The 17,397-nt window shown below is 47.6% G+C and overlaps 1 protein-coding gene and 1 pseudogene across 1 annotated transcript in view; one reads left to right on the top strand and one right to left on the bottom strand.

Annotated features, from left to right (window-relative positions):
* Positions 1 to 17,397, top strand: part of LOC139240463 (putative nuclease HARBI1 pseudogene) — a 397,365-nt pseudogene that overhangs the window by 242,606 nt on the left and 137,362 nt on the right.
* The window catches only part of ankrd55 (ankyrin repeat domain 55), a 156,917-nt gene that overhangs the window by 45,314 nt on the left and 94,206 nt on the right, over positions 1 to 17,397 (bottom strand). The window contains exons 5-6 of the mRNA XM_070868992.1: positions 15,520 to 15,580; positions 1,614 to 1,742 (exon numbers count right to left, since the gene is read on the bottom strand). Of these exons, the coding sequence (XP_070725093.1) occupies positions 1,614 to 1,742; positions 15,520 to 15,580 (190 nt within the window). The remainder of the gene's footprint in view (positions 1 to 1,613; positions 1,743 to 15,519; positions 15,581 to 17,397) is intronic.

Raw genomic sequence — 17,397 nt, forward strand, 5'->3', positions numbered from 1 at the left:
TATTTTTATACTCACTAGCTTATGGCACCAGGAGTAATCCACAATACCGACTTAAGGTCACGCTAAGAATGAAGAAAGCCCCATTTCTTCCAAGCGAGTAGGAATTTGGGGTGTAACCCAGTTTTTCCTAGATTTTCTCCCCCCATTTGCACTGGGTTTTTAAATTCCAGGAGGTTGGCGCTGTGGGCTGATCTACTGAGAGCTGGCATGAGTCCTGCTGTGGCTCTTAAAAGGCCCCAAACCTTTACTGGGGAAAGGTAATTAATCCCAATGGGCACTGATTACCTTCCCAAAGAAAGCCTACTTACTCCATTGGAAGCAGATTATCTGAAGAGGAGAATTTTCTTTGAGCCTCATTCTGCCTCCTCTGACTGGTGGCTAGGGGCAGATGCATCAAAGGCGCCGGCCCTGGCTGTGCAAATGATTCTGCCCCTGGGATTTGGGACAGGGTCTCCAGCTTGGGGCTAGAATGGATGGGGATCCCACTCCACTGCGCTTACACCAACAATTTCAAGGCCACCATTTCTGCTACTGCTGTCTGAATGTTTAAGATAATCGTATGACAATCCTATTTGCTATTTTAACGGAGGCATTAACCCACTTAAAGTAAATAGGTTAAAACCTGCATTAAAATAGTAGATAGACAAACACCATATGAACTTATTAAGCAAATGTTCAAAATGGTGGAGTAGATTTTCGCCTTCACGCCTCGGCAGTAATCTGGTGAGAAAAATCGCACTCTCTTTATAGAATCCACCTGATCTTTATTCCATTGTCAATAGAATGAAAATCAGGTGAGTTCTATAAAGGGCACACGAACCGCCAGATTACTGCTCAGGCGGTGAAGACAAAAATATACTCTACTCCAGTAATTTCTGGGCTATGGAATTTGTAAACTTGCAGGAGTTTCTTACTTTGCAGAACTCCCATAGAATAGGAGGTATTCACTTGTGTGTACTCCGTCCGGTTAGTAAATAAAAAGCATCTTCTCTTGGAATAATTAAAGGTCTATTGAGCAGCTTGTATTTAACTATGTTATTGTACAACAGTACTAGATCATTGCAGACAATATATACATTACAAAGGGAATGTATTTTGCTAAATCACATTGTATTTTTTACAGTGTTTTGTTTAGACAGGTGACATATTTATTAGTTTCCTTGATGATAGCAGTCCTACTTGTGCAACACTGTGTCATCCATCTCACTATCCCCATAATGATTACGATGCAATTTAATTTACTACCCTCAGACAGTAAAGATCCCCCTTTTTTAGATGTCAGTCAAGAGAAGAAACTCTCTCTGATTTTTTTCTCTGCCTTATCTAGCCAGAAGGCACTAAGGCCGAGATCAGATCAACCATGATTTTATTGAATGGCAGAGCAGGCCGAGGGGCCAAATGCCTTACTCCTGCTCCTACTTTTTATATTCTTGTGTTCTTAATTGCAGTATTCCAGCTGTATGCCACCTAACAGCAGCTTACTAAGAAAAGATCAAAAATCGAACCTAAGATCATCCTGGTCATTATGGTTTGTTTCCACATCATAAAGTTCATTTACCCCTTGAGCCTTCGGACTTTAAGTAACTGAATTTGATTCAGAAGAATAATCTTACCTGCACTGCCCAGTGAAGGGCTGTTTTAAAGTCTTTGTCAACTAGTGTTGGGTCAGCTCCTTTCTGTAGTAAGGCCTGGACGTGCTGTGGCCGGTTGTGAAAAGCAGCCCAATGAAGTGGGGTCATACCCTGAAACACAGGAAGCAGATATTAAAAACTGGTAACAAGCATTTTTGCTGGCTTGTGCTTTGAATTTTCTTTTGGAATGTGTCCCAAAATAAATTAAACAATAACTGGCTTGTAGCTCTTACATAACTGTAACATCATCATCATAGGCAGTCCCTCGGAGTCGAGGATGACTTGATTCCGGCTAAAAATGAGTTCTCAGGTGACTGAAGAGTCCAATGTGGGACCTACAGTCTCTGTCACAGATGGGGCAAACAGTGGTTGAAGGAACAGGTGGGTGGGGGGGCCTGGGTTGCCGAGCGCTCCTTCCACTGTCGATGCTTGGCTTCAGCTTGCTCTCGGCAAAGAGACTCAAGGTGTTCAGCCCCTTCCCGGATGCTTTTCCTCCACTTTGGGTGGTCCTGGGCCAGGGATTCCCAGGCGTCAGTGGGGATGTTACATTTTTTCAAGGAGCCTTTGAGGGTGTCCTTGAAGCATTTCCTCTGCCCACCTGGGGCTCGCTTGCCGTATCAGAGCTCCGAGTAGAGCACTTGTTTTGGGAGTCTCCTGTCAGGCATGCGGACGATGTGGCCCGTCCAGCAGAGCTGATCGATTATGGTCAATGCTTCGATGCTGGGGATATTGGCCTGAGCGAGGACACTGACGTTGGTGTGCCTATCCTGTCAATGGATTTGCAGGATCTTGCGGAGGCAGCATTGGTGATACTCCTCCAGTGTTTTGAGGTACATGCTGTACATAGTCCATGTCTCTGAGCCATATAGGAGGGTGGGTATCACCACTGCTCTGTAGACCATGAGCTTGGTGCCGGGTTTGAGGTCCTGGTCTTCAAACATTCGCTTCCTCAGGCAGCCGCAGGCTGCACTGGCACACTGTAGGTGGTGTTGGACCTCGTCGTCGATGTCTGCCCTTGTTGACAATAGGTTCTCGAGGTATGGAAAATGGTCCACGTTGTCCAAGGCGTCGTTGTGGATTTTGATAATCGGGAGCAGTGCTGTACGGCGGGGACAAGTTGGTAGAGGAACTTTGTCTTATGGATGTTTAGTGTAAGGCCCATGCTCTCATACGCTTCGGTGAAGGTGATGACGATGGCTTGGAGTTCGGCCTTTGAGTGTGCGCAGACACAGACGGCATCTGTGTACTGTAGTTCGATGGCGGAGGATGATTCGACCTAACCGTAACCCTGGCCTGGATCTGGCCTGGAGGCGGTGGAGGTTGAACAGATTCCCGTGTGTCCTGTAATTTAGCTCCACTCCAGCAGGGATCTTGCTGAGGGTGAGATGGAGCATTGCAGCAAGGAAGATCGAGAAGAGCATTGGTGCGATGACACAGCCTTGCTTGACCCCGGTCCGAATGTGGAATGGGTCTGTGGTGGATCTGTTGGTCAGAATCACGGCTTGCATGTCGTGTTGGGGCAAGTGGAGGATGGTGACAAACTTTTGAGAGCAGCCGAATCTGAGGAGGACACTCTATAATCCCTCACGGTTGACAGTGTCGAAGGCTTTTGTGAGGTCAAAGAAGGTCATGTACAACTGCATTTCTCTTGTATCTACCGCGCGGTGAAGAACTGTAACATAATGAGTCAATGGAGGACCCGATATTCCAGTCCTGAACTCCAATTGAGAGGGTGGAAGATGCCTGTGCCTGGATTTTTTTAATGTGTGGTGACTGTTGCACATCAGCCACCATTCGGGCTTGACAGAGGCGGAGGTGCGGCAAATGATTGACATAATGAAGGGGTCAATTGATGTCATCAATGTGAAAATGAAGCTGAAGAAGTTTTCAAAGTCACTTTAACTTCCAAGTTTCAAGATTCGCAAAGTTATCCCTATTCAGTGATTCCTCTACATAGCTGAGCCATCAGGGACACCTTAATGGCAGACAGACGACAACAGGGAGATGGGTGGAACAATATTTATGGAGCATTTGTGTTTCTCCTGGCCCCACAAAAATCATTTAAAAGACTCACTTTCAATGTTTTTGAAGTGGCCACCTTTAAGGAAGACCAAAATTGCACTGGGAACCTAAACGCATCTTAGGACCCTGATTTAAATATTTTAATGAGGCACCTACATGTTTCGGGCCGGAGCTCTGGCTACCTAAATTGAGCTCACTTGAAAATCGAGTCGGACTGGCCTCAGGTGTAAAATATCGAGAGATATAGAAAAATACCATATATGTAAACACGTAGCTCAACTTAACAGCATTCTATCCCAATATAAAATATCAATGCTGAAATTCAGGGTCCCGATAAGGTCCGTTACCACCGGAATGCGGCGACCAGGCAGCGGAATCCAATGGCCACCGATTTCTGGTCGAATGGCCGCTGGCAGCCAAATTCAGCAGGGGTGGGCTTCTGGCGGTCCCCACTTCCGCCCCGCCGCTGCCGAGTGGCCGTAAGTGCCAGGACCCCCCACCTCCGTCTATGTTCAGGGCTAAAAATCTAATGCCTGCCGAGTGGTGCCCCCAACAGCTTTCTCTGTTGGTGCACCTTGTAGTCCCTCTGTGAGCCCTGGCTGCGTGGTGGCCATTAAAGACAAGGGCCCAATGCCACTGCCGTTATTTAATTTATTTTGCTGGCCGACTTCCGTGTCGGCCGGACTATTGTGCCCCTAGTTCTGCCGGGCCGCCAACAGGCAGCCTGGCACCCCCTCTTGGGTACCAGGCCGCTGGCCTGGCCGAAAGCCTCCCTAGTGGTCCAGTGGTCGATCCTATAAATTCTCCGATTCTCTCCCCTTTAACGGAGAGGCGAGATGTGGTGGCGCAGACGCGCAATGATGCCACTACCGTCTGAGTGACAGCGGCGGAGAATCCGTCCCGTCACCACTTCCGTCCCTCACCAGCACTTACTGCTGCACTTCCGCCCCCATTATGATCGACTTCCGGTCCGTTCAAGAAAAAAGACAAAGACCTGAATATCGATTAAGAGTCGACCTCTTCTGAGACGGCGATAAAAGCAGTTCAAAAACAATGAGTGCGCCAGCTTTCTGGCGGGCCCCCAAACATTTCCCCTTGCCACCAGAGCTGGAAGTCAGATTTGATGTGATACTCTAAATCTTAGAAATATTTGAAAGATAAGGATATGACATGCTATACATTCACATCACAGCATCTTGTGTATCTCTCACTTGGTCAGTATAGGATACTCACTAGCCCCCACTCCCCAGCCCTTTCTCCATAGCCCTGCAAATTTCATCTCTTCAAATATATATCTAATTCCCTTTTGAAAGTAACGATTGAATCTTCTTCCACCGCCTATTCAGGCACTGCATTCCATAACTCGCTGCTTAAAAACATTTCTCCGCAATTCCCCCCTGGAATTTTTGCCAATTATCTTAAATCTATGTCCCCTCATTACTGGTCTCCTGCCAGTGGAAATAGTTTCTCTCAATATACTCAATCAAAACCTCATAATCTTGAACATCTCTGTCAAGGAGAACAATCCCAGCTTTTCTAGTCTCTCCATGTAACCGAAGTCCTGCAATGGCTTCTCTTCCTGCCACCTCATCGGTACCTCTGGAGTCCCCCAGGATCTATCCTTGGCCCTCTTCTATTTCTCATCTACATGCTGCCCCTCGGCGACATCATCTGAAAACACTATGTCAGGTTCCACATGTCATGTATGTAACCTTTATGTAACAACACTGCAATACTGTATATACGTAAGAAATGCACACCTTGACCACAGGAGGTGAACTTGTGGGAGACACTCCTCACCTGGTCATCCAGGTATATAAAGGGAGGTCCCACGCAGGGTCATCACTTCTTGGTCCTATGAATAAAGGTTCAGGATATGGAGTGACCTTGTCTATAGAATGTGCCTCGTGAGGATTTGTGGTATTGTGTAAGGACTTTACATTGGCGACGAGAAACGGGAATCAACGACCCATGAGAATGGCCACCAGCAGCACAGATGAACGGTACTGTGTTGGTGAGGACTGGGACGATTTCATTGAGAGGCTCCAGCAGAGTTTTGTCACGAAGGACTGGCTGGGAGACGCAGTGGCCGACAAGCGAAGGGCTCATCTGCTGACCAGCTCTGGACCTAAGACTTACGCGCTCATGAAAAACCTGCTAGCACCCGAGAAGACGGCGGACAAAACCTTTGAAGAGCTGAGCAAACTAATCGGCGAGCAGCATACACATGGCCCGACACAGATTCTATACCCACCGTCGTCGGGAAGGAAAGAGCATACCGGATTTCGTTGCTGACCTCCGCCTTTTGGCCAGCCTCTGTAAGTTCTCAGACGCTTGCAGGGGGGAGATGCTAAGGGATTTCTTTATTGAGGGCATCGGTCATGCTGAGATTTTCAGAAAGCTAATTGAGACCAAGGACTTGACCTTGGAACGGCGGCGTTCATGGCTCAGACTTTTATGGTGGGGGAGGAGGAAACCAAGATAATATACGCGTGCAATTCTGCCTCCAACGTAGCGATGGATCAGGGAGTCAATATCATAAACGCGACACAGAGCCCCGCAGGCAGGCAAGGGCAGTTCGACACACCCCAGGCAGCAATAGACCCAAGAGTAAGTCTCCAACAGAGACAATGGCAGGCTGAACGGATATTTACGCCCCCGCAATGGACAATGCAACCCGGGATGGGGCCATTGGCACCCACTAACAGGGTGCTCAAGAGCAGTCAAAGGGACAATCAGCGAGGAATGCCTTGTAACAGCTCTTTTGTTCACAACAATGGGAATCTCAGTTCATGCTGGAGGTGTGAGGGCAGATATGCGGCCAGAACTTGCAGGTTTCAACAGTTCATCTGCAGAAATTGTAACCTCAGTGGCCATTTAGCCAGAATGTGCAGAAAGCCTGTAACCAGGCTAATATACGAGGTGGATGAACCAGATGAGGGTTCTGCGAGGCAGAATGACGCTTGGGGCAAATCAATGGATGCTGAAGTTCAGCGGGTTCATGTGACAAACAATCACAGCCCATATACCAAAACACCACCTATGATGATGAAAGTCCTATTAAATGGCATCCCTGTACGCATGGAGCTGGACACGGGGGCCAGCCAGTCACTCATGAGTGTTCAACAATTCGAAAAGCTGTGGCCACTCAAAGCCAACAGACCCAAACTAGAACGCATTGAGACGCAATTACGGGTGTACACCAAAGAAATCATTCCAGTGCTAGGCAGTGCAATGTTGGCGGTCACACACAATGGATCGGTGAACCGGCTGCCCCTCTGGATTATCCCGGGCAATGGTCCCGCACTGTTGGGGAGGCGCTGGTTAGCTGAGATGAACTGGAAATGGGGGGATGTGCATGCCATGTCATCTGTGGAGCGAAGTTCATGCTCACAGGTCCTACAGCAATTTGAGTCACTATTTCAACCTGGCGTCAGGATGTTCAAAGGTACCAAAGTAGTGATACACATCACCCCGGACGCCAGACCAGTGCACCACAAAGCCAGAGCTGTGCCGTATGTGATGCGGGAAAAAATTGAGAGCGAGTTGGACCGGTTGCTGAGAGAGTGCATCATCTCGCCCGTTGAATTCAGCGACTGGGCGAGCCCCATCGTTCCCGTCCTAAAAGGGGATGGCTCGGTCAGGATCAGGGGTGACTACAAGACAACTATCAACTGGGTGTCCAGACAAGACCATTACCCGCTTCCGAGAGTGGAGGACCTTTTTGCCACGTTGGCAGGCGGCAAGCTGTTCACCAAGTTGGACCTCACTTCAGCCTACATGACCCAAGAACTGGCCGACAAATCTAAACTACTGACCACCATCACTACGCACAAGGGACTATTTGTTTACAACAGGTGTCCATTTGGCATTCGGTCAGTGGCCGCGATTTTTCAAAGAAACATGGAAAGCCTGCTCAAATCCATTCCCGGAACTATCGTATTTTAGGACGACATCCTCATCACCGGTCGTGATACCGAGGAACACCTCCACAACCTGGAGGAGGTGCTACTGGACCGGGTAGGCCTGCGACTCAAGAAGTCTAAGTGTGTGTTTTTGGTTGCTGCAGACGGGATTCGGCCTACCGAATCCAAAACGGAGGCGATTCGACGAGCGCCCAGGCCCTACAACATATCGGAGTTGCGTTCATTTCTGGGACGCTTGAACTATTTCAGGAACTTTCTGCAGAACTTAAGCACATTGTTGGAGCCACTACACGTGCTCCTGTGTAAGGGTTGCGATTGGTTTTGGGGTGATTGTCAGGAACGGGCTTTCAATCGGGCGCGGAACCTACTTTGTTCAAATAAGTTGTTGATCCTGTACGAGCCCCGTAAGAAATTGGTTCTGACATGTGATGCATCGTCCTATGGGATTGGGTGCGTGTTGCAGCAGGGTAACGCTGAGGGCCAACTACAACCTGTGGCTTATGTCTCCAGGTCGCTCTCTCAAGCTGCACGGGGATATGGGATGGTTGAGAAGGAAGCACTCGCATGTGTCTATGGGGCGAAAAAGAAGCATCAGTACCTTTTTGGCAGGAGGTTCGAATTAGAAACGGAACACAAGCCGTTAACATCCCTGCTGTCAGACAGCAAGGCTGTCAATGCCAATGCGTCAGCTCGCATACAGCGATGAGCTCTCATGCTCGCTGCGTATGACTACACCATCCGGCACCGGCCCGGCACCGAAAACTGCGCTGATGCGCTCAGCAGGCTTCCACTGGCCACCACTGAGGGGGCAGCGGAGCAAAGCGCTGAGATGGTCATGGCTGTTGATAGCTTTGACAGCGCAGGCTTTCCAATCACAGCCCGCCAGATCAAAATCTGGACCAACAGAGATCCCCTCCTATCCTTGATTAAGAAATGTGTCCTGACTGGGGATTGGGTGCCCGCACACGGAGCATGCCCTGAGGAGGTCAGACCGGTTCATAGACGGATGGATGAGCTCTCCATCCAAGCCGATTGCCTACTATGGGGCAGCCGGGTAGTCATGCACCAGAGGGGCAGGGAAGCATTCATCAGGGAACTCCACAGCGAGCATCCAGGCATCGTGCTGATGAAGGCCATTGCCCGGTCACATGTGTGGTGGCCGGGAATTGATTCAGACCTGGAACACTGTGTTCGCAGGTGCACAACATGTGCCCAGCTCGGTAATGCCCCCAGGGAGGCCCCACTCAGCTCGTGGTCACGTATTCACGTAGACTACACGGGCCCGTTCATGGGAAAAATGTTTCTCATTGTGGTTGATGCGTACTCGAAATGGATCGAGTGCATCATTTTGAATTTGTGCACGACATCCACCACCGTGGAGAGTCTGCACGCGGTCTTGCGACCCACGGCTTGCCGGACATCCTTGTTAGCGATAATGGCCCATGTTTCACAAGCTACGAATTCTGGGAGTTCATGTCGGGTTATGGCATTAACCATGTCAGGACAGCCGGTCTCCAATGGCCAGGTGGAACGTGCGGTCCAAATCATTAAACAAGGCATGCTCCGGATTCAAGGACCCTCCCTTCAATGCCGCCTATCGCGCCCCCTGCTGGCCTTTAGGTCCCGACCGCACTCGCTCACGGGGGTCCCGCCTGTGGAGCTACTCATGAAACGAACACTCAAAACTCGGCTGTCCCTCATTCATCTAGCCCTGTCCGACATTGTTGAGGGCAAGCGCCAGTCCCAAAACAAGTACCATGGCTGAAATTCAAGGGGGAGATGTATAGAAATTGATGACCCCGTATTTGTTCTCAATCACACTTTGGGGCCCAAATGGCTTGAGGGTACTGTAATAGACTGGAATAGGGTTATAAACTTAACAATGGGCAGATATGCCATAAGCATCTGGACCAAGTAAAAAAAAGATTCAGCATGGACACTGAGGAACCTGAGGAAGATCATGAGATGGTATTCACACCACTGCTAGTGAACGAGCAACAAGAACATTCAGCAGCATGCACAGTCCCTGCGGTCAGCCCGGAAAGGCCGGAATCACCACAGGTGACAGACACGCATACCAAGGCTCAACAACCAGAGCCCCAACTGCGGCGCTCCACGTGAGAGCACAGACCACCCGAGAGACTTAACCTATGATCCCAATAAGATGTTGAGGGGGAGGTGATGTCATGTATGTAACCTTTATGTAACAACACTGCAATACTGTATATACATAAGAAATGCACACCTTGACCACAGGGGGTGAACTTGTGGGAGACACTCCTCACCTGGTCATCCAGGTATATAAAGGGAGGTCCCACGCAGGGTCATCACTTCTTGGTCCTGTGAATAAAGGTTCAGGTCATGGAGTGACCTTGTCCATAGAATGTGCCTCGTGTGGATTTGTGGTATTGTGTAAGGACTTTACACCACATGTATGCTGATGTATGCAGCATGTCTCCCAACGCGTTTTTGAAGATACACGGTCCAGCTAGACATCTTCGGTCGGCAAACAATTCCGACACATACTGGCCCTCAGAACGAACGTGCGTGTAGAATCGATATCGTGAGATAATGGTGCCTTCTTCTGGTTTGAGATGGTCACGTACCAGAGCACACAATTCCTCATTGTCCTTGTCTGTTGGACTTGCAGGCGAGAGAAGATTCATTATGAGTTTATAGATTTTCCGACCGCAAACCGTGAGGAAATCTGCCCTGCGCCTAACTGCGTCAGTGGGTTCCTCCATTTTGTTGGCCACGAAGTACTGGTCCAGGCGAGCTACAAAATCTGCCCAGTTCTCTCCCTCCACGAACCTCTTCAGAATTCCAATTGTGCTCATTTTTGCATGCGAAGGTTCTTAAGTTACCTCGTCGCCAAATGTTATGTATGTAATAACTCGATAGACTGAATACTGTAAACTAACACAGTTACAAACCTGGCTCTGCTTTATCAAGACCCAAAGTCATTACATTACATGATGGCTTGCCTTTTATACCTGGGCCGTACACACATGCGTACAGCCCAATGACCTGCGACAGTGGCGCCATCTGGTGGCTAGTAACCCCAAGCATACATACATGACACACTCATGTAACCCCAACATACATACATGACATACTCATCCATGCCTTTGTAACCTCTAGACTTGTCCACTCCTTTCCTCTCCTGGCTGGCCTCCCATTTTCCACAGTACATAAACTTGAGCTCATCTAAAACTCTGTTGCCTAACTCGCACCAAGTCCCTTTCACCCCCTCTTGGGTGCCAGGCCGCTGTCCCGGCCGAAACGCGCCCTGGTGGCCCAGGGCCCAAAGTTTAAAAAGCACGAAGGCTCTCCCCTTTAAGTGAAGGGGAGAGCCATGGTGACATCATGCCGCGATGACATCATCATGGCTGTAAATACGCACTGCCCCCAACTTCCGCCCTCAGTTTCTGTCACCACCGCATTTTTGCCCCTCAGATGTAGTCACTGCCCCCCATTATGACCGGCTTCTGGATGAAAACAAACAAAAAAAAGAAAGCAGAATTTCCCGAAAGAGTCGACCTGAACCGTAACTGTGGTAAAAAAACATTGAAACGGGGGGCAATTTGTACCCCCTAGTCTTTCCACATAACGGAATACCTCATCCTTAGCACCATTCTGGTAAATCTCCTCTGCACCTTCCAATGCCTTGTGATCCTCCCTAAAGTGTGGTGCACAGAATTGAACACAATACTCTATCTGAGACCGAACCAGTGTTTTATATATGTAACTGTAACTATGCAGTTACAATTGGGGTAAAAAAGAAAGATTTGCATTTATATAGCGACTACTGGATGTCTGAAGGCGCTTTACAGCCAATAAAGTACTTTATGGAATGTAGTCACTGTTGTAATGCAGGAAACGCAGCAGCCAATTTGCGAACAGCAAGCTCTTATAAACAGCAATGTGATAATGATGAGATAACCTGTTTTTGTTATGTTGATTAAGGGATAAATAATTGGCCAGGACATCGGGTATAACTCCCCTGCTTTTCTTCTAATAGCGCCATGGGATCAGGATGTTGAAACAGTTTGGGTGGAGATAAGGAATAATAAGGGGAAAAAGTCACTGGTGGGCGTTGTCTATAAGCCCCCTAACAGTAGCAACTCTGTTGGTCGGAATATAAATCAGGAAATAGTGGGGGCTTGTAAAAAGGGAACAACAATAATCATGGGTGATTTTGACCTCCATATTGATCGGACAAATCAAATTGGACTGGGTAGCCTTGAGGAAGAGTTCATAGAGTGCATAAGGGACGGGTTCCTTGAGCAGTATGTAACAGAACCAACCATGGGGCAGGAGATCTTAGATCTGGTCCTGTGTAATGAGACAGGATTAATAAACAATCTCCTAGTAATCCTTGGAATGAGTGATCAAATTCAGATGGAGGGTGAGAAAGTTGGATCTCAAACCAACGTACTAAGCTTAATCTTATTGAATGGTGGTGCAGGCTCGAAAGGCCGAATAGCCTACTCCTGTACCTATTTTTCTATGTTTCTAAATAAAGGAGACAACAAAGGTATGAGGACAGAGTTGGCTAAAGTGGACTGGGAAAATAGAGTAACGTGTAGGACGGTTGATGAACAGTGGCGTACATTTAAGGAGATATTTCACAACTTTCAAGAAAAATATATTCTAGTGAGGAGGAAAGGGTGTAAAAAAAAGATAGCCATCCGTGGCTAAATAAAGAAATAAAGGATGGTATCCAATTAAAAACAAGGGCATAAAAAGTGGCCAAAACTAGTGGGAGGACAGAAGATTGGAAAGCTTTCAAAAGCCAGCAAAGAATGACTAAAAAAATGATTAAGAAAGGGAAGATAGACTATGAAAGTAAACTAGCACTAAATATAAAAACAGATTGCAGAAGTTTCTAAAGGTATATAAAAAGGATTAGAGTGGCTAAAGTACATGTTGGTCCCTTAGAGGACGAGACCGGGGAATTAGTAATGGGGAACATGGAGATGGCAGAAACTCTGAACAAATATTTTGTATCAGTCTTTACGGTAGAGGACACAAACAATATCCCAACAGTGGATGATCAAGGGGCTATGGAGGGGAGGAACTTAACACAATCACAATCACTAAGGAGGTGGTACTCAGTAAGATAATGGGACTAAAGGTGGATAAATCCCCTGGACCTGATGGCTTGCATCCTCGGGTCAAGAGAAGTAACGGCAGAGATAGTGGATGCATTGGTTGTAATTTACCAAAATTCCCTAGATTTTGGGGAGGTCCCAGCAGATTGGAAAACTGTAAATGTAACGCCCCTATTTAAAAAAGGAGGCAGACAAAATGCAGTAAACTATAGACCAGTTAGCCTAACATCTGTGGTTGGAAAAATGTTGCAGTCCATTATTAAAGAAGCAGTAGCAGGACATTTGGATAAGCAAAATTTGGTCAGGCAGAGTCAGCATGGATTTATGAAAGGGAAGTCATGTTTGACAAATTTGCTGGAATTCTTTGAGGATGTAACAAACAGGGTGGATAAAGGGGAACCAGTGGATGTGGTGCATTTGGACTTCCAGCAGGCATTTGACAAGGTGCCACATAAAAGGTTACTGCACAAGATAAAAGTTCACGGGGTTGGGGGTAATATATTAGCATGGAGAGAGGATTAGCTAACTAACTGAAAACAGAGTCGGGATAAATGGTTCATTCTCAGTTTGGCAATCAGTAACTAGTGGGGTGCCGCAGGGATCAGTCCTGGGACCCCAACTATTTACAATCTATATTAATGCCTTGGAAGAAGGGACCGAGAGTAACGTAGCCAAGTTTGCTGACGATACAAAGATGGGAGGAAAAGCAATGTGTGTGGAGGACATAAAAAATCTGCAACAGGACATAGACAGGCTAAGTGAGTGGGAAAAAATTTGGCAGATGGAGTATAATGTTGGTAAGTGTGAGGTTATGCACTTTGGCAGAAAAAATGAAAGAGCCAGTTATTATTTAAATGGAGAAAAATTGCAAAGTGCTGCAGTACAGCGGGAGCTGGGGGTACGTGTGCATGAAACACAAAAGGTTAGTATGCAGGTACAGCAAGTGATCAGGAAGACCAATGGAATTTTGGCCTTTATTGCAAAGTGGATAGAGTATAAGCAAGGAAGTCTTGCTACAGTTATGCAGGGTATTGGTGAGGCCACACCTGGAATACTGCGTGCAGTTTTGGTTTCCATATTTACGAAAGGATACACTTGCTTTGGAGGCAGATCAGAGAAGGTTCACTAGGTTGATTCCGGAGATGAGGGGGTTGACTTGCGAGGAAAGGTTGAGTAGGTTGGGCCTCTACTCATTGGAATTCAGAAGAATGAGAGGCGATCTTATCGAAATGTATAAGATTATGAGGAGTCTTGACAAGGTGAATGCAGAGAGGATGTTTCCACTGATAGGGGAGACTAGAACTAGGGGGCATAATCTTAGAATAAGGGACTGCCCATTTAAAACTAAGTTGAAGAGGAATTTCTTCTCTCAGGGTTGTAAATCTGTGGAATTTGCTGCATCAGAGAGCTGTGGAAGCTGGGTCATTGAATAAATTTAAGACGGAGATAGACAGTTCCTTAACCGATAAGGGAATAAGGGGTTATGGGGAGTGGGCAGGGAAGTGGACCTGAGTCCATGATCGGATCAGCCATGATCGTATTAAATAGTGGAGCAGGCTCGAGGGGCCGTATGGACTATTCCTGCACTTATTTCTTTTGTTCTTATGTTTACGTCCGCCTGAGAGAGCAGATGGGGCCTCGGTTTAACATCTCATCTGAAAGACAACACACCTCCGACAGTGCAGCACTCCCTCAGCACAGCACTGGAGTATAAGCCTAGATTTTGGGGCTTAAGTTCTAGAATGGGACTTGATCCCACAAACCTTCTGACTCAGCGGCGAGAGTGCTACCAACTGAACCACGGCTATGAGCATGTGTGGACCGGATTACTTTTTCTCTTAAGTACATAACAAAAACAAATGGAAAAGACTATTGCCGCTTTCTATTGCCATTGCTCCACTGTTTATTCACATCTGGCAGGTCTAGTTGCATACAGTAAGGAACAGGCTGATAAGGTGCAGGGGGATCTAGATCGTTTGGGAAATTGAGCTGAGAATAGCTATTGAACTTCAATGTTGATAAATGCAAAGTGATGAGACTAGAGAAGCAGAATAAACATTGGAACTGTAAGGTGAGTGGACAGATCATGCAGAATTGTTTCACACATATGGTGGTGACAGAAGTTAATGCTCAGGTAGCTGATAGAAGCTGACAACTGTTGTGTATCTGTAAAGCATGCACTCCCATGTTCCGCCACCAGGGAGCGCATCCCCTGAAGTCCCAAGGGATCCCAGCATCCCTTGGGAGAACTGTACATAAGCAGGCCCCTAAGGCCTGTTCCTCACTCTGGAGTGTCTTAATAAAGACTGAGGTCACTGTTACTTTAACCTCCCTGCGTGCTGTCTCATCTGTGTTAGGAACACAATAATAACATCAGTCATTTTAAGAGGGAACTGGCCAGACATTTGGTGAGCAAATCAATTGAACATTGAGATAGTGAACAGTGCATTCTGTTTTTGAACTCTGAGGCTTGTTAGATGGACCAAAATGGTATTTTCTGGTCCTGTACTTTCCTACGTTCTTATGTACTTTTTCATTAAAGGTTACACATGGGAAACTATGACGCTAAAAATGTAGGCTCTGAATTTCTGCATGGGTCTCCTAATCTCCTGCATGGATTTAGGGGGGAGATCAGCGTAAATGGCTCTTCCTCAATTGGTTCTGACGATCTCCTGCCTAAATTACAGTAGGAGATTTGGAGAACTCCTGCAGAAATTAGGGCCCTAACATCATTAACATGGTCCAGTATAGCATTGTTAGTTCTCAAAGGTTTACTTGAACAATACAGTAAACAGGTTAAAAACAGAACACTTCTTTTTCACTCACCTCATTGTCTTGATGATTTATCTCACACATAGTGGTTTGCTGCAACAGTACAGCCAGCAGTCTAGAGCAAATGAAAGACAGTTTTTAATATTGCATTACAACAATGAATAATTTACAGCAGATATATCCATGCTAATTAGTGGATCACAAATACAGCATTCCTCATGGTTAGATGAAGAGGGGCTAACTTACATTTTCTTTATAAATAGATAGGAGAAGGATAAAATGACACATCCCCTCATCTTTCCTATTCTTCTGCTTCTTCCACTAATTAATGGGCCAGATTTTGCTGGAGCAGGAAAATGCCCCATTGGTTAGACTTACAATTGCATGTTTAGGTTCTTAAAAAAAATTCTACAAATTTGCTGGAAGTGTGAGCTGATAGCGCCGCAGCAAGGACAATAATGCATCGAGTGAACAACTGGACAAACTGTGTATCTCTTTAACCAATGAGATTAAAGGATTGAGATTTTAACAGAGGAAGGACTGAGAAGGATGGTGAATTAGAGTGGGTGAATTCAATGTGAAATACAGTACAGAAAAATAAATTATGCGCCAGACTTTCCACAATGTAAGAAATCATGGATTGGAAGAAATAACTTGAGACCAAAAAGATTGGTGTTAGAATTGAAGGATTCATTCCATGGTACAACAGCTAAAGCTACTTGAACAGCATGAACATAAATAACTGATAACAGGCAGCTCCAAACATCTGAAAGCCAAGACAAACAGTCAGTACAGGTGCAGCGTCGAAAATCTGGAGTTCCAGAATCCGTAAAATGTTCCGGAATCCGGACCTGCCGACCCTGCAGATATCGGGGCCTCATCGCTGCCCGACCTCGGGCCTCGCCTCGCCCCACTCACCGCCGCTGCCCTTAGCTCAGGCCTGCTTGCCGGCCCACCCGAACACCTCCTCCGCGACGGGGCCAGCCGGCCCGAACAGCTCCTCTTCGGCGGGGCCTGCCCAAACACCTCCTCTTTGGCAGGGCCTTCCCAAACACCTTCTCTTTGGCTGGGCCTGCCCAAACACCTCCTCTTTGGCTGGGCCTGCCCAAACACCTTCTCTTTGGCGGGGCCTGCCCAAACACCTTCTCTTCGGCGGGGCCTGCCCAAACACCTTCTCTTCGGCGGGGCCTGCCCAAACACCTTCTCTTCAGCGGGGCCTGCCCAAACACCTTCTCTTCGGCGGGGCCTGCCCAAACACCTCCTCTTTGGCTGGGCCTGCCCAAACACCTTCTCTTTGGCTGGGCCTGCCCAAACACCTTCTCTTCAGCGGGGCCTGCCCAAACACCTTCTCTTCGGCGGGGCCTGCCCAAACACCTCCTCTTTGGCTGGGCCTGCCCAAACACCTTCTCTTCAGCGGGGCCTGCCCAAACACCTTCTCTTCGGCGGGGCCTGCCCAAACACCTCCTCTTTGGCTGGGCCTGCCCAAACACCTTCTCTTCGGCTGGGCCTGCCCAAACACCTTCTCTTCAGCGGGGCCTGCCCAAACACCTTCTCTTCGGCGGGGCCTGCCCAAACACCTCCTCCTCGACGGTGTCCCGCCTGACAACCTCATCGACAGAGCTGGCCGGCCTGAACAGCTCCTCGGCGGGGACCCCCCCACTTTCTGACATTCCGAAATCCTGAAATACCCGAACCTGGCCTCGGGTGTTTCCGGATTCGTGATGTCAGAAAGACGATCGTGTGGTGTTTGCAGGTACTCTAGTAATGACTCCACGAGGCAAGGTATTGCACTTGATCTGTTGTGATCTTAGTCCATTTATTGCAGCTCCTGAATGAGGTTACAGTAAGGTGGGCTCCCTTTTATACCTGGTTACCTGCGGTGTACAGATGACCTCTAGGTCTCTAACTGTTGCACCCTCTGGTGGTACAGGC

This window comes from Pristiophorus japonicus, chromosome 2 (assembly GCF_044704955.1).
Source record: "Pristiophorus japonicus isolate sPriJap1 chromosome 2, sPriJap1.hap1, whole genome shotgun sequence".
NCBI classification, from domain to species: Eukaryota; Metazoa; Chordata; class Chondrichthyes; family Pristiophoridae; genus Pristiophorus; species Pristiophorus japonicus.